The sequence below is a fragment of the Fulmarus glacialis genome, unplaced genomic scaffold (genome assembly GCF_000690835.1).
Source record: "Fulmarus glacialis isolate BGI_N327 unplaced genomic scaffold, ASM69083v1 scaffold3841, whole genome shotgun sequence".
NCBI classification, from domain to species: Eukaryota; Metazoa; Chordata; class Aves; order Procellariiformes; family Procellariidae; genus Fulmarus; species Fulmarus glacialis.
The window spans coordinates 1,244-22,509 of NW_009194500.1; the positions used below are offsets into that span (position 1 = coordinate 1,244).

At 42.8% G+C, this 21,266-nt stretch overlaps 1 protein-coding gene across 1 annotated transcript in view; it reads left to right on the plus strand.

The window, feature by feature from the left end:
• The first annotated feature begins 362 nt into the window (after window positions 1-362).
• HORMAD2 (HORMA domain containing 2) overlaps window positions 363-21,266 on the plus strand; it is a 22,526-nt gene continuing 1,622 nt past the window's right edge. Inside the window, exons 1-11 of the mRNA XM_009587767.1 lie at window positions 363-460; window positions 1,310-1,454; window positions 2,809-2,872; window positions 3,902-3,938; window positions 5,235-5,255; window positions 5,956-5,982; window positions 7,331-7,398; window positions 10,288-10,439; window positions 11,007-11,260; window positions 12,299-12,407; window positions 13,485-13,549. Of these exons, the coding sequence (XP_009586062.1) occupies window positions 410-460; window positions 1,310-1,454; window positions 2,809-2,872; window positions 3,902-3,938; window positions 5,235-5,255; window positions 5,956-5,982; window positions 7,331-7,398; window positions 10,288-10,439; window positions 11,007-11,260; window positions 12,299-12,407; window positions 13,485-13,549 (993 nt within the window). The 5' untranslated portion in view covers window positions 363-409. The remainder of the gene's footprint in view (window positions 461-1,309; window positions 1,455-2,808; window positions 2,873-3,901; window positions 3,939-5,234; window positions 5,256-5,955; window positions 5,983-7,330; window positions 7,399-10,287; window positions 10,440-11,006; window positions 11,261-12,298; window positions 12,408-13,484; window positions 13,550-21,266) is intronic.

Here is a 21,266-nt window from a genome sequence, read left to right on the forward strand (position 1 = left end):
CTGGCTGCTATTGGCAGACTTCGCGTTCTTTCACATTCCCCCTTCACACTTTTTAATGGTTGTAGGAATTAACATTTGTGGTTTGGAATACGACAAATGCATTTTGAAGTGGCACCAGCTGACGCCAGGTACAGGCCCTGAATTTCAAATACTATTGATCGTTTACCAGTGAATAAGGAGTTTTCTCACTCTGCAGGCTCTGAGACAGTGCCATAGAGTATCCTTGGTTTGCTTTGCTTTAGCTGTCCTGACTGGCAATTAGCTTTTAGACCTGAATAAGGCTGAAGAATCTCATTCTTAGCTTAAGGAAGATGAGAAATAGCAATGACTGTGTATTTTACATGTTTTTCCTCCCCCCGCCTCCCCCAGGTTTTAATTACAAGTGGAAGGCAGGTCTTTGAAATATAGGATGGCTACTCATCAGCTGTTACAGACTAGGCACAAGAAAAAGTCCTCTAAGGTAAAGACCTTGAAATGTGATGGTACTGACATTCTTAGCTCTCAGGTTTGGACCTGGCACATCTGTGCCAGGTTAAGTGGGAACACTTTCTGTTGTCTGCACTGTTCTTGGTTGGATTATTTCCAATTTAGTGAGTCCAGGAAGATACACTATGGGGCTTTGACATGTATTTGACTATATAAATGTAGGCTCATTAGGTGTGCACAGAGCTTTATTAGCAGGAAGAAAAGCAATGAACTAATAGAGGAACTAAATTTAGTATACTTCCCGCTGAGATTGTTCATGTTAAAATCGTACAGTGTTAGTATTTACATTAGCTCCAATCATAGCCATGCACTGTTTACAACCCTGCGTTAAAATCACTCTGAAAACTGGGTCTGTGTTGGCAGGTTCAGTCTGCTGTCAGATCTCAAAAAAACCTGTGGCAGGGAGTGAACTTTGGTACAGCAGTGAACGCCACAGCAGCACTGGCACTCCACGATTAACTCTGTAGAGCTAACCTGGCAGAAAACTATACACTTTTTTTTTTTAAGGGATGGTTGTCTGTTAAGGGCCAGCATTGGTGCAGTGGAGGGGGTGGGAACGTTCAGCTGTGATAAAAGGGGAGGGAATGACCCATGCAGTCTGCTTCTGAGTAAATCATGCCAGATCTAACAATAACTATCCTTAAAACATTTAATTCCACCCATGTTAGACATTAGTCTTCTATGTGTAGTATGAAGACCAGAGAAATGTTAAAATTATGTTTCTAAGTTACCTTCTTTTTCCAACTGCTGAGAGTTGTTTCTCAGTATAATCCCTGTGTTACCCTAAAATGGTGCTATTTTTGGCTTTGCCCTTCTTTTTCAGGAATCAGTGTTGTTCCCCAACAAAATTGCTACTGAGCAGCAGTCTGTGGTGCTGGTGAAAAGACTTCTGGCCATTTCTGTATCCTGTATAACATACATGAGAGGGCTGTTCCCAGAGACCTCTTACGGAACTCGCTATTTAGATGGTAACACTTTCAATTTGTGCTGAATTCTTATTTCTACTTGCTATATTTTAGCTATAATCTGCTTTACATGTTAGCTTCCAGCTGCTCATATATGTGTGAGGGCAGTTTATTAGGAAGTTAGCTAACGGGCCTTTTCAAGTCTGGATGCAGACAGTGCTTCTGCATCAGACAGATAGAGAGCATAGAAGACAACCTAGAGCTATTGGCAACTTGTGGCTTTTCTCTTAGTGTTTCTTTTGGTTTGTAAGCATTCCTTGGCGTTGCCAGCCCCGTGAATCAGGTCTCAGAGTGAGGAGATTGACTTAAAAATCAGTAAGTTTTAAAAAATTAACTCCGGTGTGTTTTATTTTCCTTTGGATTTTTGAGCCTTTGAGGTTCACATATTCAGCTTTCCTTCCAAGATTGAAAGTAGATTTGTTTGTTTGTTTTATTGGTTTTTTTTTCTGTGAAAACTATTTCACATAACCACATGCACTTGGGAATCAGAACTTTAAGAAAAAAAAGAACTTTAAGAACCAAAGTCTTGTCATAGGATCACAAGAATTGGTGATGCTTTGGTTCATCAACATCTTTATGTTCATTCGAGATGTGTTAGCAGGGTGTGAAATGTCTCCATGCATTCCAATCTGTTTCCATGTTTTTACTTACACAGTTAGTTGTCCTGAAACATGGTCACATGCACTTTGTGGATTTGGTTGAGGGCACAGGAAATCCCAGATTGGCCCTTGATCACCTAACCCTGAAAAGCCACTAGTCTTTCTACTCAAACATCAGGTCTTTCAAGTGCCTTTTTGATCGAGAATGTTAACATCTGGCCAGCTCATGCCTTTGAGGGCTCCTTGGTTGAATCCTAAGATGTAATTAATTCACCTCTTCATTTGCAGGATGCGTTTCCTCTTGCCATTCTGAAAGCCTGAAAACAGAGGTAGAAGGAACTGTGTGGAAAAGCTTAACAGAAATAGTTTGTTCTGAGCACAGTCATTTACCTCGCGTGGATGTTGGTGAAGTCTGAATGCACAAGTGAAGGTGTTGTTAGGGAATGGCAGAATAGATGGGAGTGGAGAAGAGGAGGCAGGAGAGGACGGAAGCTGCTGGTGTTTCGAAATTAAGCCATAACTCTAGCACTTTTTCTGGGAGAGCCCAGAGTATGTGAGGAAAGTCTTGACATTTGAAAATGCAGCAATAAGCTTGTGTCAGCCTACCTGGGACTCAGTGGAAAACCAACATTTCCACTCAGGAAGGACCCCCAGATAACGCATTTTATCCAAAAAAGGGAGGGTAACTGGCTTAGTGTCAGTGTTTGCCCAACAGCTGTGATAAGGGTTGTAACTATGTGCTAAATCTGGTTTTGCAGACCTCTGTCTAAAAATTCTCCGAGAAGATAAAAGCTGTCTGGGATCATTGCAGATAGTCAAGTGGTAAGTAGGTAACAGCGAAACTAAGACAAGATTGTGCTGAGTAGCAAGACGTCTACCCCTCGCATTCTTCTTCTTCCTGAATTTGAAAATATTGTGCCCGGTAGCGCTATCGACTACGCCAGTGCAACTCCCACTGCTGCAGCGTGTGTGCTCGGCCCTGTGCGTAAGCAAGACAGAATTAGCTGACCAAGATCATGTGAGTTCAAGGTCTGTTGAAGTGTTGGCTGTGGTGAGGTCATGGTCAGGCCCCAGAGCACACGCAGGCAGCGTAGGTACAGAGAGAGGGTAAAGAAAATCATGAGATTGATTCTGTTGTTATTTAGTCTTTTCTAGTTTTGCTTTTATAGGGATTCTTGTAGCTTGTTTGTTAGTATATACAATATCTTATCTCCCTGGATATTGTGTGTCTAAGTACCCTACGACTTTCTTTAGGGTGGATTTCAGAGTTGGCATGTTCCCAACAAGCAGAGAGTCTGACTTTGATGTGCTAAGGAGATACCTGACTGCACATCCTTTGACTCAAAGAGTAAATATCTGACTATTGCTACCTCAAATAATATTTACTACTTTGAGAAAGACCATAGCTGTAAACTATGCATCAGATAACAAAAAATTTACAAGACCAGACATGTCAGGCTGCGTTCAGATTGAAGTTTCAGCCAAGCTCTGTACAGTGCCAGTGGGAAAAGAGCCACTGGAGAGCAAGCTGGGGAGCTAGAATAGAGCACTGAGCAGAGGCCCACTCAGAGCCAGCCTTAGGCCTCGAATCCTTGTCTTTGTCAGGATTTAAGTGGGCTCCAGGCTGACAGGATATGGCCCTAGAAGTATAAACAATGCACAAATGCAGAAGGGAGGACAGCGCCTTTATGATGGTTGACCTGAAAAGGACTTTACAGGCCCCAAATGCTGCTAGCTGTGTTGTCTTAATTCCAGAAAAAAAATGCACTTTAAACTCTGTCTAATGAGTATGTGTTTACAGATCAGGAGATAAATATTGCTGGTTAGTATTAACATGTTTCTCCCTGGCAGGATTCAAGGTTGTTTTGATGCGTTGGAGAGGCAGTATGTAAGTTTTTTCACCTTTTTTTAATGGGGTTTCCTGTTTCTTCATAAAGTTTGGGCAAAACTATCTTTCTATTCCTGCTTTATATTTTTGTAGTGATCTTGCATGCACACCACATTCACAGCTGTGGGATAGGGGGAAGACCCTGCCCTGAGTATATACATGCGAGATTTGGGATTTTATTCCTTGAGTCCAACTATTGACCGCTGTTGCTCTCTAGACTTGCCTGTACATGGTGTGTGAACTAATTTGCAGCCTGAAAGGGATTTCCCTTAGTTCTGTGTTCTACATTTGCGTTCTCTAATGTCTGGATAGGGACACTGCCAGTCAGAACTTAGATCTCGATCTCCATGCCTGTTTTCCTGAGACACATTATTTCGTGCTTCTGCTTTCCTTCATCATCTTTCCCCTAGGCTGTTCCCTTCTTCTCATCTTCTTTAACCCTCCTAGCTTTTCTCTTGGATTCAGAATTTGTTACTTTTTTTTTTGAAAGTAATTAATCAAGTAAGGTATATAACTGGTTCCAGGACAAAATCAGGTAGTAAGTAATCATATTCCGTGCTGATTCTCACATAAAAACTGCTCTGCACAGGAAAAAGCACCAACTGTTGTCATCTCTGTCAGCACTCTTCATCAAACCAACCGTCATCTAGATCAGATGACGTGGTGTTAGTTTCGGCACTGATGATCAGATGAGCTCTTATACATCAGTACAACTGATGTATGTCAATGTGCATAAGATAATTAAAAATGTTGTGAACTCAGTTTATTGATTGCTGACAGTTCTAGGAGGTATTTAGTCCTCTGCTATTTATGTGAGACATAAATTAATTGTTATTTGACAAGGATTAAGGAAAAAACGGAGACACAATGCATGATGTAGGATTGTTTTCAAAAGTAGTCCCATGTACATTTTCTTGCTATAGGATAAATTAAATACCTTTGCGGAGTTTCATAGCAGAGAGCAAATATTAGTCTTCAGGAGGGATGGGTGCTCTTGTAAAAGAGTTTTAAATTGGCCTAGCCTTTGGAGATCTGTTTAGAAAGAGTCCCAAGAGAGAAGTCTGAGCGTGCAGTTGTTTGCTTGGGAAACTGCAAGTAAAGCCAAGCAAACTGGCCACTAGGTGTTGCTGATGCTGTGCTATGAAGAATCTGCATAAAGGTTTTTCACTCACACTGTGTCGAATATATCTATTCCTTCACTGTATGTAGGCAGTTAGATTTTGATAGGTCTTTTTCTTCCTTGCCCATTAAGGTTAGATCTTGATTTTGTGTTTTGTTTTGTTTTTCTCTCCTTAGTTACACATTGCTGTCCTCGCAGTAAGTAAATGAATCCAAGGCGTTTTCTTCCCCCACCCTACTTGAAAGAGATACGGAGTCAAGGTTGTGCCTTTTTTAAGGGGAAGTCAAAATGTATGTGGTTTTTAATAGAGCGGTGACCTTTCTTAAATATGGTAAATATGAACTTCCTAGGCTGCGTGGGAATATTTTTCTCAGTATGTCAGACTTCTGACTGAGGCCTTACATGCATCCTTAAACTCCTAGAAGCGCTTTCATGTGCTTCATATCATTGCTTCCTTTAAACTCTTGCCTCCACCCTTGGAAGCTGCTGTGTCTTCTCCATTTTCCCCTGCAGAAGAGTCCTCCTTATTAATCTGGTGGTTACATAGCAGGTCTTTTGCCCTGGTCCTTTGTAAAGCACCAAGAGCTATGCTATGCATCTATTCTGTGCGTAATCTGAGTAGTTAAATCTCCGGCATCCATAGTTGCTGTGAGGGTTGGAATGGGAATTAACCTCATTCCTCCACAATTACACAGATGAGTGTCTTCTACCTGTCTTTGAAGTGGTAAGTATTGACTGCTGATAGAGGAAGGCTGTTTCTCAGCCATTCCTTTCTCTGATCCCATGCTAAAGATAGTACAATCTCTGCTGTAAAATGAACATATCATTGTTTAGTCACTTTTCACTGGTTCAAGCTATCCAAGGGGACAATGCCCTCACTGTGCTTTCTTATAACAGATTTACACCAATCCCAAGGAACCGGAGGTAAGAAAGAGTCTTAATTAATCTTTGAGGCAACTGAAGGCATGGGTGAGTAGATTTGTATTCAGAGTGGACTTGTAGGCTTAAATTCTACCCTGACATAGCTGCTTGGTGACCCTGTTTCTCTTCTGCCTTCACTCAAGAATGACAGCTCAGTGAGCTGGATTGTGATCAAACACTCCTACCAGGCACTAGGCTGTGGGCCCATCTAGGGCCTCAGGCAGGGATGTTAAAGGCAACTAATGGGCATGTTGGCAATTTTGTTTTTCTTTCCCGAAGAGAAGAAATGGGAAGTTCAAAATAATTCTTTTACGAACCATCTTTTTAACAACAGTGTTGAAAAGAGAGCTGTTTTTTCGTGCAGAGAGGTTTAGGACAGAAGACCTGGGGTATGTGTGTTGCGTAGTGCTGTACTTATCCTTTCAGTATTCTCTGTTGTGTTTCTATTTTGTCTACATCTAACCAGTGGAGGCAGACGTGGGTAGTGTGATATGTAAGCGAGGTTCTGCATCCATGCTGTCTCCACAGGGCGGCTGCAGAATCTTTGCTCACCTGATTACAGTTCTACTGTGTCGCACCTCAGCATCTGGGGAGAGAGCAAGAGTTCAGTCTGTACCAAGGCTGGGATTTGTGAGGAAGGCTCAGAGTTAAGGGCTCAGCTGAGCTCCTACTAATTGACCTCATTGCCTCTGGAAAAAGTGAATTATAGGCATGGAATTGGACTACAATAGATCCTTTCTCTTGTGGTGAAGTAGTCTGTTCTTCCTAATTATTTTATTCTCTAAAATCATAGCAAATCTTTTCTTTTTAAATGGAAAGTCATCTAGTTTTTTTTTAATTTCCTTCATAAAACTCTGAGACCAGTGAAATTTAGAAACTTTTGCCCATGCAGTATTGTTTTTATTTCCTAGTACGAAGAGTCCTTCAGGCCCTTATCTCCATACAGAACTCTGGGCCAGGCTTCCCTGTGACACTGCATCAGCCGTGAAGCCTCACATTTTTCCTTTTGGTAAAGGGAGGACACACATACGTTGTGATGGTTGGCTGGCCCCGGTGCCTCATTAGAGATTTAGGCTGGGGAGTCAGGCCCACAGAGGAAGGGGAAGGAAGAAGCAGGAAGTTTGTCATTTTTTTGTGATTCTTTCAGTGCTAGGTAAGCTGTGGCTGTTAAGAAAATTTACCAAAGCCCGTGCAAGCAATAATATAGTTAAAGCTGTCATCGTGTCATTAAATTAATGCTGTGCTCTGGCATAAAGTTGTGAAAGGACACTGCTAAGTTCAATACACATCTTTACACTTGTTACTGAAAGAGACCCATTTCTTCTTTTCACCTCTCTTGTTAAATCTCTAGACAGTGACTGAACTGTATCAATTCAAATTCAAGTACAAAAAGGAGGTTCCCCAGATGGACATCATCAGGTAATGGTTTGGTTTTATTTCTCAGAATTACACTGTGAAAACTGTGTTCTTGAAGCATTAAGAAGAAACTGCACTTTATGATTAGAGCATGTTTGAGTCGCTAAGCAGCTGTAAATATCATCAGAGTTGAGGATAGTCGCCCTACAGGATATGAACTGCCGAGCTGATGAGTAGAAATGCTGTTACGTAGCACAGTTAAAGTGCACCAGAACTGAATTAAGGACGATGTATAGAAATGGTTCCTCATCAGAGTAGCGATGCAGAAACTGGCACCGTTGTTGAGCTTGCTACTGTCTCAACTATAACGAGTGTTCTTCCACTTTCACAAGACAGCCTTGTGCTTTCAAATGAAGCTTTTTCAGGTTTGATCCCTTTCACCATGATCCTGCACCCAGGATTCTTTTCCTTGGGCATTTGCATACGTGTATTCTGCTTGAGCAGTCTTGCGTGGGTGACTTGAGAGAACTTTCGCTTATGATGCCTGAGTTGATGTTGCAAAGTGTTTGGCAGGAAGCAGCAGCTTTTTGCATCTTTTTGGCTCTGTCTGTCTGTTAGATATTTTAAAGCTGTGTTTAGTAGGCCATAATCCTGTGTAGTTTAAAATAAATACTATCAAAGGCCATTGGCTATAACCAAAGCAAAGAAAAATAATTAACCCAGTTTTAGTTTGCTTCTGCAGTTAACCCTTGGTGAAAGATGGGTCTCTGGGCCTTGGAACCTGCCTGTACAGCAAGAGAGCTCTGCTGACGTGCATGCCCCTCAGGAAACTCCTCCGCAGCACTCCTGTAGTGTACCGTTTGCAGCTCTTTCTCTAAACACATCCACATAATTTGTAGTATGTGGCAAAGTGATTTTCTGTTGGGAAAATCTGAGCTATGTCCAAGTCTGGAGTGTCCTGTTGACTGTACCCTCTGTTTCTGCTTTGAAGCTGCTGTCAGTTGTCCTTACTACACGGAGGGAAAAAGGAGAGCTTTGGGATCCGAAAGATAATAGATAGCTCTTGAGTACTTTGTTTTTTTAATCAGCCTTACTCAGATCAGTCATTAGTTCCTAGAAGTAACAGTCCCCAAATGGAACTCAGCATCCCTTGGTGTCTATCCTACTGGCCAAGGAGAGGCTAAGTAATCTTGCTGTTGTGTTTATATCTGCTCTGTTGAAGTCTCATTACTGCTCTGAGGCTTCAAAGCCCGTGGCATCAGATTCCTGGGCTCTGTTCTGTTTCCTCAGTGACTGACACTGCTATCGCAGGATCACGCGTGTACCTGCAGTTGTTAGTAAGCTGACATTCTGGCATTGATCAGAGTATTGTGTCATCTTTGCTATCAGCTCGTTCAGCTGATAAAACTGCTTTTATACACCTGCAAGGTTTATTGTCATGTCTGAGTTAATCATTCCGTGAGAGATGTTTTGTGGGTCTGCATCATCGTATCTGAGTGGTAAAAGGAAACTTTCTCCTAAATGGTCTCTGCCTTACTTTAGAGGGATTTCGGAGGAATTCCTCGCCATTGATCCCAGTCCTTCAGAGAGGTTCAGTTCCTCAGCTTCTACCTTTTGGCGCATTCCTGTATCAAATCCACAATGTTATTCCCATATTGAACCAGTACTTGACCTGTTAATGCCTATGGCAGTCTCGTCTCTTTTTGCTTACACTCTAACCACTAATCCCAAGGCTTGTAAAGGTGATGTGTAAGAGAAGGCTTACTTTCTCTTTACTCCACCTTAGGCATTGCCAGCATTTGTCCTCACACTTGATGTACATTTCTGAACATACAGGATTTAATCTAATTGCCCAGTGTGCTCAGCACAGAGTTTTGCTGTTGGCAATTTGGAGCTTACCAAACCATACCCTGCATACCCTGCGAATTCAAGCAGTTCAACAGCCATTCAGTTTTCGTGACGAGCCAAGAAGCTTCAACTGGAAGGGGAAATCAGTCTTAACGAAGCTGTTCCTTCCAGTGGTTTAAATCAGTCATGTTCAGCCCTGGGATCCTCTCTGCTCTCTTGCATTACTTACTGCTTTTGAAGCAATTTGGGATGACTGTGTTGGGGACCATCCAGCCTGTATATAGTGTCATCCACCTGCCAGTGGTCTTCTGAAGACGTAAGGGAGGAGCTACATTTTTTTTATGGCCCCTTTTCACTGAAAGATAAGGAAGTTTAAGTTCCTTAGTCACGTAGTGATTCATCTAGTCCATCTTCAACCGTCTAAAGTTAGCTGGCTGATCTAAGCTGCTCATCTCATCTACCTCTGTAGTCAAGAGAAACAAACTCCTCCAGAGAGCCATTCATCCCACTTCTGTTAGAGGTTTATCTCAGTCTAGACTGCTTGCTTAGACTAGCCAGCTGACATTTGGATTGGTGAAGGAGGTGAGAGGAATGCCCCTTAGTCACTTTTGAAAAATGTGCTTCTGAGCTAGTTTTTCTTACATGGAATTGAAGTGAGAACATGCAATTCACTTCTCTTCAAACTGCAAAATGGACTTGAAAATAGCCCCTGTGATGAATCGGCTTTATATGTGATTCTCACCTCATTCCTCTCATTCCTGAAATTGTTTAGGTGAAAGGCACTTGTTTTATGGTCCTTTGATCCAATTTAATCATGTTCAAACAAGTGAGTCATGACATTTGTATAATGGGGTCCATTGCCCCAGCTACAAAGTCTGTTCAAATGCAAATGCCATGCCTCTTAGTTTAGAGCTGTTGTTTTGCTGATGCCACCCCATCCCTGGAGTCTGTTTCACTTCCCTGTTTATCTGGAAATTACATAAAGGCATTGTAGCTTTGTTGCTGGTGGTTTCAGACAAGTCAGTGGGTGCACTGTATTTGTAATTAGATCGTGAATATTCATGACTGAGGAAAACAAATCTGTTATTCTTCTTCTGATTGTAGCAACCAAATGAACTTTGTGAATGGGGTGTGCAGCGAGGATGTTAAACAGGCCAGCCGGCTCCTGATCCGTAAACTGTACCTGTTAATGCAAAACCTCGGGCCGCTTCCCAATGACATTACCCTGACCATGAAACTCCTCTACTACAATGATGGTAGGTGGAGAACAGTGTGGGCTGTGGGGAAAAATTCCCTTTCCATCAGTTTCTATGCTAATCATGAGCCCCTGTAAAGTAAGTAAAGCGTAGAAAGGTGAAATGGTAGAAGTTGTTAACTGATAACAGTGAGAAATGGTGTAAAACAGAGTAAAGCCTTCTGACACACAGGGGTGGCAGATGCTTTTTAAGAAAGGGTTGAACAACCATGTAAGAAGTACAGCCATGCAGTGTGAAAAGGAGACATCCTTCTCCTTCACAGTTTTTGTGTTTGTTTTTTTAAGGAACAGGCATCCTGCGTTTGTCAGGTTCTGCTCCAGAAAGTCGAGCACATTAATGGTATCTCAGCATCCTAAAGTCATTATTTCTTTGAGCTTCCTGATAACATTTGCTCAGCTCATTTTTTCCTTTGCATTCTCTCCCTTCTTCCTGAAAAAAAAGGCCAGAATATTTTTAGTAGTTGATGTTGTTACTTGAGGCTTGTATACACTTGTTCTTTATAAATCAGATTAAGGAGAGATGGAACTTGATTTCTCTGACATCAGTGGGTGCTTTCTCCCTGTGTAGTAACTCCCAAAGATTACCAGCCCCCAGGCTTTAAGGAAGATGGCAGCCCTGGTGACCTGTTGTTTGATGGCGATCCTGTAAACCTGAGAGTAGGGTCAGTCTCCACTGGGTTCCACCTCATGAAAGTGAGAGTGACAACTGAAAAGAAAAGAATGGCGACAGTTGAAAGCAACCTGATCCAGAAGAATGGCCCTACTGAGATCTCCCATCAAGGGTTAGACTGTGATGAAGAGGAAGAGGAAGGGAGCACAAAGGTATAGAAACACCTCTATTTGGTTCTCGATGGAGGAATGGAGTTTATGTAGCAAAACTCTCCTTAGAAAAACATTTTCTCAGAATCCTAAGTTAATACGGGTTTCAGCTCGTGAGCAACCTGATCCAGAAGAATGGCCCTACTGAGATCTCCCATCAAGGGTTAGACTGTGATGAAGAGGAAGAGGAAGGGAGCACAAAGGTATAGAAACACCTCTATTTGGTTCTCGATGGAGGAATGGAGTTTATGTAGCAAAACTCTCCTTAGAAAAACATTTTCTCAGAATCCTAAGTTAATACGGGTTTCAGCTCGTGTACGAAGGCTGGAAGTCCATAGACATAAAGTGAATTTCATTCCAGCATATCCACTGACTTACTGAGTCTAGTATGTTCTCCCAGAAGACGGCAGTGACTGTGCAGAGACACACAACACACGCGTGTGTGCACACAAGCACATTTACACACAGATATGCACAAAATGGAGAAAATTGCAGAGAGTTTTGCGTTTCCACTTGGCGTTTCTCAGGACTAAGTCATGTTCCACTGTGTAGTTAGGTGGGATTCCTTCCACTTACCTCTAGCCATCTAAAAGTTACGTGTTGTGCCTAATTTCTTTAGACCCCCCTCTGCGCTTAGTGGAGGAGGAGGCATCCTTAGCAGGTAATTCAGATAATTTCCTTAGACACCAAGGTAGGCTGGAATGAATGGTCCTCTGGTGGTGTCTCTCCAAAATGACAGAAAGGGCAGCCTGGACTGGTAGCTCAGACTTGACGATTTAATTTTAGGTGGTCAGTGCCAGGGAATAAAACCCAACATAACTAACTCATGAAGCTAGGAAGCCATTTAGGTTGGAATTCTGGTTTTTCTTAGAAAATTTCTCTCTTGAAAGACCTGTAGGCTTGGGAGAAGGAAGGCCTGGACACTGAGGAGCTGTGAAAATCTCATCCCTCTCATTCCTATTAGTGCTGGGTTTATGGATTTACCACCTTGGCATATTTTTTAAGTTATGCTATTAAGACAAAGCATCATTTGCTTTACAGAATCACCCTCTCCCTGTCAGAGCAGATTCAAGTGAGCGTGGAGAGGACAAAAGTGACACCCATCCAGGCTGGAAAACGGAAACATCTTCTTTTTACCTTCAAGATACAGGTAAATGCCCAGTTTCAAAACTGAAGGAGTTTGTGCTCATGATACATGCTATGCTATGTATCCTAGCATAATAGTTAGGTTTTCTCACTTCCTGTGAAATGGGTGAACAGGCTGTTTGAGTTTTGTGTCAGATCAGATTGAACAATAATAAAGGGCTTGTTGTAGATGCTTGGTTTGTTAACAGAAACATTCAATATCTTCCCACCTCTTTATCTCAGCAGGTTTTTTTAGATATGGAGGAAATGCACAGTTCATCAATACTGTTACATTATCTACATTTTCATCAAAGCTCTTTTCCTTTAGCTGTTACAGTTTGATTTTGCTAATCACTTCCATATGTGAAAACATACATGAAGATACCTGAAAAAAAGCCTTTTCTTGCACTTCAACCAACCTAGCTTCTGATATGCCATGCTGTATTTGACCTTTGAGGCTCTCAGATATAGCCTGTGGAACAATACCATCTAGTGACAAAATGGTAAATAGCATTCCTGAGATCCCCAAGCAGTGGAATAAAGAAGCTTGTCTGCCTATGAAGTCACCTTTTCAGGTCTTTCTACTGCAGATTCTCTGATGAGTAGTAAGGGGTGAACTCATACTGCTACCTTTTCCACTGTGGGGATATTAACAGGATCTTCCTCCCCTAACCAGTTGTCTGTTTTCATGAAACTGAGGCACTTTGGGACCCCCCATCAAATTTTATTGAAACTGTCTAATAAGATCAATAGTCAGGGGACAGCTTCCCTCCTTCCCCATACACACACCCACTTGGATAGAGTGCATGCAGGCATAAGCTTTGTTTTCTTAGGAAACCAGGTTAAAATGGGGTTTAAGTTTCATTGATAGGAGCTGCTGCAAGTTGATGTGTTGCACGTTCAGATGACACTTTATTCTGAAACCTCTGTTTCCAGGAATAAACTGCCAGGCCTGAGAGCAAAGGTTACACAATTTCAGATCAGGCATGGGATTTTGCTACAGTGGTTTAGTCAGGCTTCTGGATTTTTTTTTTTTTTTTTTTTCAATTAAATGTAGGGTTTTAACTTCAGAGCTAGTTTTGATTTGATGTTTGGATTGTAGGTGGAAAGAAGAAGATGGAAATAAAGGAGACGGGCAGGATGCTTCGCTCAAGGGCATCTCAGCAGGTGAGCAAATTTTAGTGGCTCTAAGATACGCCAGGCAAGGTGGAATTCATTGCCATGGAACATTACTTCATCTAGGATGGCACAAGATTCAACTAACATTAGTGGATTTATTGTGCTGTATCAAGATACATAGAGGCTAGAAAGTATTATGGCATAGGGACATAAACATGAACTGGAAGCATTTAGGAAGAAACTTTCCATGGTCAGCTTATTTCATACATCCAGTACAATAATTTTGTCCTGTCCTCTGGAGCTGGCACTTGTCAATTACGCACGGAGACTAAACGTATCAGCGTCCCCACCAAGCTGGTTTACCTGTGTGTGTTTTTGGATTAAGGCTCTGAAATCACCACCCTGTGTTCGGTTTGAAGGGCGTGTTTGTCTGTTGCCTAACATGGTCTTCGCTTCTCCTTTCTTGCTTCCAGACTATCTTTACATGTGAGTCACAAGTACTCACTGGATCCTATCCCTTTTTGGCTACCTCTCTAGGATAGGAAGAATTATCCCCTGGAGGTGCTGATCTCTTTTTCAGTGGTTGTTGGGGCAACCCAAAGAACTAGGGTAGACCAGACATGTAATTTTAGATAAGTAAATTTATGTGAAATTAATTGCATCCTGAAGGCTGCCCAGGCCAAACCCTGAATCAGTGACAGGGCAAATCTCTGAATACCACCAGACTTGCCACTTGATCCTCCTCCCATTCAAATTAGTTGAAAATCGCGTGAGCTTGAATGTTCAGAAACTGAATCTTTACAGGATAAGTTAATGAGAGTAGGAAATTGCTACTAAAATTTTCCCCGCCTCTGTTGAAAAGAATCCCGGGGTGTCTAACCCAGACAGCAACTGGAGACTACAACTTAACGTGTCATTCAAAAGGCATCTGTGAAGTATTTGCCTTGACTCTGAATCTTAGAAATGAACTTCTGTGCCTAGGCTGGTATTTTTCAAACTTTAACCACATTTTTTTTTGTGTCACATCCTCCAGTTTCCTTCTGATCATTGTTTATTCTGTTGTCTGTGTGAAAACAGGAGCCTTTTTTGTTTGTAACTCGTGGTTGTCCCACTGATTCATGCTCTGACATTCTTTCGGGTCTGTCACGATTATAAGCAGAGCACCAGACACCTCTCTCTTGCAGCATCTGAATTTCATTAGAATACGGTAGCAATAGTGAGAGTGTCTGAGAGTGGTGGAAACAGCATTAGTTGCTGAAAAATGGAAGAGTCACTTTATCCATTGTATGTGTCCAAAGACTTAAAAAAAAATAATCCCAAGCCCTCTGCCTGGTAGATTCTGCATGGCAGAGCGTTTTTTTGATGTATTCTTTGATACTATTTTTTAAACCATCATAGCTTAGAAGTTGGCTAATATTTCAGTCAGTATAGGAAAAAACAAAATCAAGTCACTAGTTAAAAAGCGCAGATCATCATTGTAAAGACAGTGCTGATAAAAATTTGACACTATTTTCCATATGAGAGGGACTTTCCCTTCTTTTCTGAGGGAAGTGGTTAAAACAAATGACCATTGTGTATTCCACTTGAATCAGGAAGCCAAACTGGTGAGTGAAGTTTATCTTAAAAAATGAGAACAAGCTTGGGTGGATGGGAAGTTTGAGTTAGGTATTATCTAACAGGGTCAAGTATAGGTAAGATGGGTAGAGATAGTCCTGTTGAGGTGTGAATGCGAACACCTTGTTTCTATCCAGACTACAGTGCAGTCAAGTAATAGCATTTTCCAACTGTCAGGTGTGTTCAGGGAAGCTCTCTGCTTTAAGGAGCTATAGGGTCTCCAAAGTGACTTGTTTTCTCCTGGATTTCGGAGTTTAATCAGCTTGGGGTGTGAGGGGCCTTGGGGAACAACTTAGCCTGGGCCATGGAGGTCTCCCTTTATTGGAGCAGACATGAGCCCTTAGACTTGCACTGCTAGTGCGTGACTCTCAGTGTTAGGTTTCCACCAGAAGAAGATCCCCTTGAACTAACTCACCGAATAATCGCTGACATACCAGCACTACTGCAAGGGAGCAGGCAAGACTGGAAGGCGAGGAATGGGCAAAGAGGGTCCGGGAGGGAGACCTGCCCTTCTGGTGGCAGCGCAGTGTTAGCTGTTCAGCTGTCCATGGAGCAGCACCTCACGGACTTGGGTTTAAAGCTGCTCTCTGTACAGTTAAACATTCAGGCCAAGATTTTCAGACGTAACTAAAACAATTTGGAGAGTCCCAGAATTTGGTGTTTGTACAAGGATTTGGTATTCAAGAAGTGCTGAGTTCAAAAATGGTACCCACAGTCACAAGTTGCTTTTGGAAATGTGGACGAGCCCATAACTGCTCTTCATCTGAAGTGAACTGCTTTATTATTTCTGGTTCCTTGGTTATGAAAAATAAAAACTGTGCTGTTGGAACTGAGTTTATTGGTCATTATCTTCCTGACCTCTAGCTCTTCAGGAAAACCAGGAATGAAAGTATTAAAGGCTTATTTTTATCTAATCGACACGGGAGAGGCAAAGGATGCAGACCTGCCAATAGAGGAGCAGCTATTCCTGTCCAGTTAGAACTGTAACTGGCCTTTAGTAATGGCCATGGAGAGTCTCTGGAAGAGGCCTTTTCAGATTGGAGAAAAATTTACATGTACTCAACCGGCTTGTTATCTGCAATCTCATGATTGATGATACTTAGGATCAAATGAGAGATTGCCCTTTCCCAGCAAAGCATCTCTGTACTTAATCATCCAGAGTTAGACACCAGCATGTAAATTAGCCTACCCCTGCTGACTTCAGGAGAGTTTTTCTGATTGCATCAGCCAAGGATTTGGCCTAGTGTGCTATCTTTATGCGTCTTGCTACTTCCCACTGGCATTCTAGGAGCTGTGAAGAGTTGGGTAAAATGGGGAATCGCTGCCCATTGATTTAGCTTATAGAAATCCGCTGATGAGATTGGAATCCTGCACTGAACTTAAGATAACTTGTTGAATTCTTCAGCATACTCCTTTATCCTCTTGTGAATCCTTTCATGTTCTTGTCCTGCAAATTGATTTTGGTAAGCTTTGTCATCGTGTGAGCAAACATGTTGCAGTGGAATGAGTTTGGAATGAAACAGAACTAGAAGATGAGTAAAATCTGACCATGTGGACGCCTCTGCAGGCTTTTATCTCCCATCAGGAAGCTGTGGGCTGAAGTTCTGGGGTGGTCCTTAGAGCACAGTCTCACTGCACAGTGAAGCAGCCGTGCAGAGAGCCCTGAATTGCCCCTGACCGAGCCTGTGCCAGAGCTGGAAATGGTGTGGCCGTATCAGCACAGCACAAGTCTGTTCTGCCTCCCAAGTTTCTGGCTTCATTAGCTAGGCCAGACACTGCTTAGGCGGCTAGACTGGCCGTGCTTATGCTCCTAGACTGCTGTGGGACATGAGGAAGCGTGTTGACACTTGGCCTTGTGTGGACATAATCAGTTTGGTTCAGTGATAGCTCAGGGGTCTCTGCACTGTGATTCACTGCTGCTGTAGGCATACTCCTGCCATGCGGATTAGCTCTCTTAACTGGAGCTGTCTGAAAGTTAGGTGTCTAGGGAGAGATTTATACCTAAATGTTGTAAATCAGTGCTGTTTTAGACCTTAGAGGATAGCCTGTCTGGCCTCCAGCTGCTGCTCCCATGCAGAAGACTTGGCTACCTGGCCACGTCCTCTTTCTCCGAGGGACTGTGTCAGCGACGGAAGCCGGTGTGAACAGTCTTTCATGGATGACACATTGCGAGTAAAATCTGTTGTGTTTGCCAGTGGTCAGTGTCCTGCTGATGCTCAGGGCCCTGGTCACCCTGATGGAGATACTTCTGCCTTTGCTGAGCTTCCGTGTTGTACACAGCTTCTGTCTGAAAGTGAAGGTCAGCGCAAGTGGATCCAATTGCAGAATTAACAGCTTGGAGATCAAGACCTTTGTTGTCTGATTTTTCCCAGGCAAACCACTTTTAAAATTGCCATGACAGAAAGCAGTTGAAGGGTGAAGCCTGCCATTTGCAGAGCAATAGGAAAGCATTTTTCTGTGGCAATGTCATTATCTTGAACTTTTGCAGAAAAGAAAAAAAAAAGAAAGGTTTATCTCTAACTGTCTATCAAGAGAGCTGTATCTGATGAGAAGTTCCCAGAACATTTTCTCCTCCAAACCAGCTGAGGCTACACAGACCCAAACAATGAAGAGAGAAAGATTCAGAGATGAGCTTGCCTCTCTCCTTCCTGTGAGCTCAGGCCATTCTGGGAGGAGTGAGACAGGGAGGTCAGGAAATTCCTGGCTTCTCTCAATTCACGTCAGATCCTTAGCTGTATCTTGGGGCCATTCATCCCTTGCATGAGTTATCCCTGTCTAGTGTGCAGGAAACAGTTTCCTAGTGATCTCTTCATTCAGAGGTGAGGCCTATCACCCCACAGATCCAGGGAGACTTAATCCTTGCGCCCTCAGATTCCCTGACAGCTACTGCAGGGACATCCGTGGGAAGACGTGGAGCTTCCACGCTGGCTGCCTTTACATATGTTCATAACGTACATGCTAGCAATCGGACCCTTTAGAGAAATCTGCATAAATTAAGGTTGGACAGATCTAATATCCCATGAGGGACTAAGCTGGGTAGCAGCTTAGTAGGCAGAAGGAGTGTCCATTACTTTTCGCCTCCTCGGTTACAATGCTGTAATCTTATGGGGGAAAGCTTCTGGTTTTGGGATGTGTATTGGATTGTGATCCAGCAATCAGAATGGCCAGCACGGCAGCGTACAGTGTGATTGAGGGCCCTGGAAGAGATTATAAGGAGAGAGATTGATAAATTTTTTTTCAACAGGTATTTTTCAAGAATTTTTTTTCTACACTCTGGAAAAATCTTCATTAGTCCTTTAAATGTTATGAGATACATGAGATATAGAGTAGGCCTGTGAGACTTCCAGTTCACGAAAAAGAAATTGCGTTGAATGTCAAAGATTTTAACAGTGAGCTATGGAAAAGGAAGAGGACTAGTGGTAGTCAGTGATGTGTTGGCATGGCTTCCTGGGGACAAAAATGTGGCAAGTTTCCACAGAAGCACCACAGTGAGTGTCTTTCATTCTTCCACCTGCGTAAATTGGCTTTCATGCTAACCAGCATGATTCTCCTCCACTTATACAGATGAAAATCAGGATTCATTCCACTGATGTCAGTGTAATTGCTTTACTGGAAACTGATACGAGACCAGTGCTGAGCCCTGCGTTGAGCGTTTAACCATTGTGCCGCCTTTGCGGAGTCACTGCGGTCAGAAGGGACAAATGGAGATTGTCATGTCCAACCTACCTGCTCAAAGCAGGGTGAAGTGGAGCAGGTTTCTCAGGACCTTGTCCAGTCAGATGTTGAATATCGCCAAGGATGGAGACTCCACAACCTCTCTGTACAACTTGTGCCAGTATTTGGTCACCCTCACAGTAAAAAAAATTTGTCCTTATGTTTAAATGGAATTTCCTGTATTTCAGCTTGTGTCCATTTCCTCTTGTCCTTTCACTGGACACCATGACGTACCTCGTGAACCTTGATTTTTGCTGTGCTTGGAAAGCGTGGAGCAGCCAACTGTCAGTGAGCAGATGGGGATTATTGCCTTCAACCAGAGAGAAATGGCCGTTGACCAGGGATAAATCAGGTCTTAGGGGATCAATTTAAAGAGTCACGGGCTTGATTTTTGGAAGTGGCAAGTGTTTGCTCTGCTATCGAGTCAATGTTAGCTGCAGCTGAAATCACAGGATACATCAGGCACTGGCTCTCTCTGATTAAAGTTTCCTGATGATGATAGACGTCCCCCGACACCTGAGGATCATTTTGCCCTATTTCAGCAGTTAAGTCTTGTACCTCAGTCCTTATTCTTCTGGCTTGCTTGATGGAACTGGACTTCTTTTGACATTAATATGCTTCTGAATTTCTCAGAATAGTTACAAGGTACCAAACTAAACACTCCGTGTCCCTGACAAAGGGAACTCTTCTGAGGGCATAAAATTTGCCAAGTACCAAACCTCAGCATGGGGCAGGCCAGGGACAAAGAGGGACACAGTTGAATGCTCTTGTGCAATTTTAGCTTTTCTACATAGAATGCCTTGGGAAGCAAAACACATGTCAGAAGAGCTGTAAATTTGCTTCGATTTATGCTGGGAATTTTTGGCCGGAATATGTGGGGACACTGGGGATTGAAAATTGCAGAGCGCAAAACTAGGTTCTGATTTTGTCTATCTAAGAATAGCAGTGTAGCTGTGGTCTGCTCATTCTGTTTCATCCACCAGTCTGCCTTGGGAAGGCTTTAATCTAAGTCTAATCTATTTTTAGCCTGATATCTTCTCCAGACAATGTGCAGCTGTCCTGTTAGTTTTATGCCAGAAATTAGTAACAGTTGTATGATTCACAAGTTAGCTGTATTTTTACAGAAAAATTCTGTGGCAACATATTACTTTTTTACACGTAGTGCAGTATTATAAAACAGGAGATTCAAACTCACTGTGTGTTCATGGTATGACCTAGACCCAGAACTACGCCTTGGACTCAGAGTCAGGAGGTCATGGGTCTGTTCCTGTCTTTGCTACTTGATCTGGACTTGTCCCACCTGTCCTGTTGTCAGCATGGTCCCTTTGCAGGGTAAGCGTGCGAGGGCCTGGGCTTTCTCCTATGGGCTTTTGTAGCACCTGGCTCATCAGTGGAACCGAGGGCCTGTAGTGGTTGCGCAAGACAAAACCCCAACATTCATACAGCGCAAGCTCTCCCATCAGTTATTCTAAGTCAAGCATCCCAGTACATGGGAAAAATTAGAATTAATCAACTTTTGGAGGCTTTGATTGTATGTTTAGTCAGTGGGAGGGATTTCCTGCTTTTCACTACACCGTTTAAGAGGTTTACTTTCTGGTTAAAATCAAATAAACATACGTAGGATCTGACTTAATCCCATTTAGAGCAACATTTCTGGGGAAGAAGCTTGAGTGTTTGGTTAAGGATGGGACCTGGAAGTTGGACCTGGGGTCTGTTCCTGGCTCTGAGTTCCTACGTGAACTTGTAGCTGGGCAGGGGCAGGACAGGACATGTTGGCTTCGGTGAAATACCTCACACAGTTGACATCTTATTCATTCAATAGATGAGTAGTGCTTGTCTAGAGCACTTGATGGCTTGCATAGATGTTTTTACTCTTCTCATCTCAAGTTCCTGTTAGGTGGTCATGCTGCCTGTGGTAAAGGGGAGGAAAACTGTGGGAGAGTTGCAGTGGAGTCTGCGTGACCAGCTGCTCGTTGTTGCTATTTCTCCCGCCTCAAAAGTATCCCGTCCATGCAAAAAATTTAGGAGGAATAGCAAAGGGGTAAAAACTTTACTGAGTAGTTGCCTGTGCTGCAGATGATCCATTCCTCAATAGAGGCAATAAAAGCACCAACTCTAGCTGATGCTCTCTCTATGCGGTTTAGGCTAAAATAGAAAGAGAGCTGCCTTACTCAGGTGACTGGGGACCAGGAGACTGGGGATCATCGCTTTGCTTTATTGTGTGGCCAGCAGGATAGGGTACAAACCCTGCAGCTGTGTTAGCACTGGAGAGTTTTTGGATGCAGTGTTTCCCCCCTCTGGGCCCTTTACTTCAAAAAAAGGAAGCAGACAGGTTAAAATGATGCCAGGGAGAGGAAAGTAAATAACTGCCTAAAATGCCAGTTTGAGCAGCTGGATATCAGGTCAGGAGCTGTAACACAGAGATCCTCTCATCACT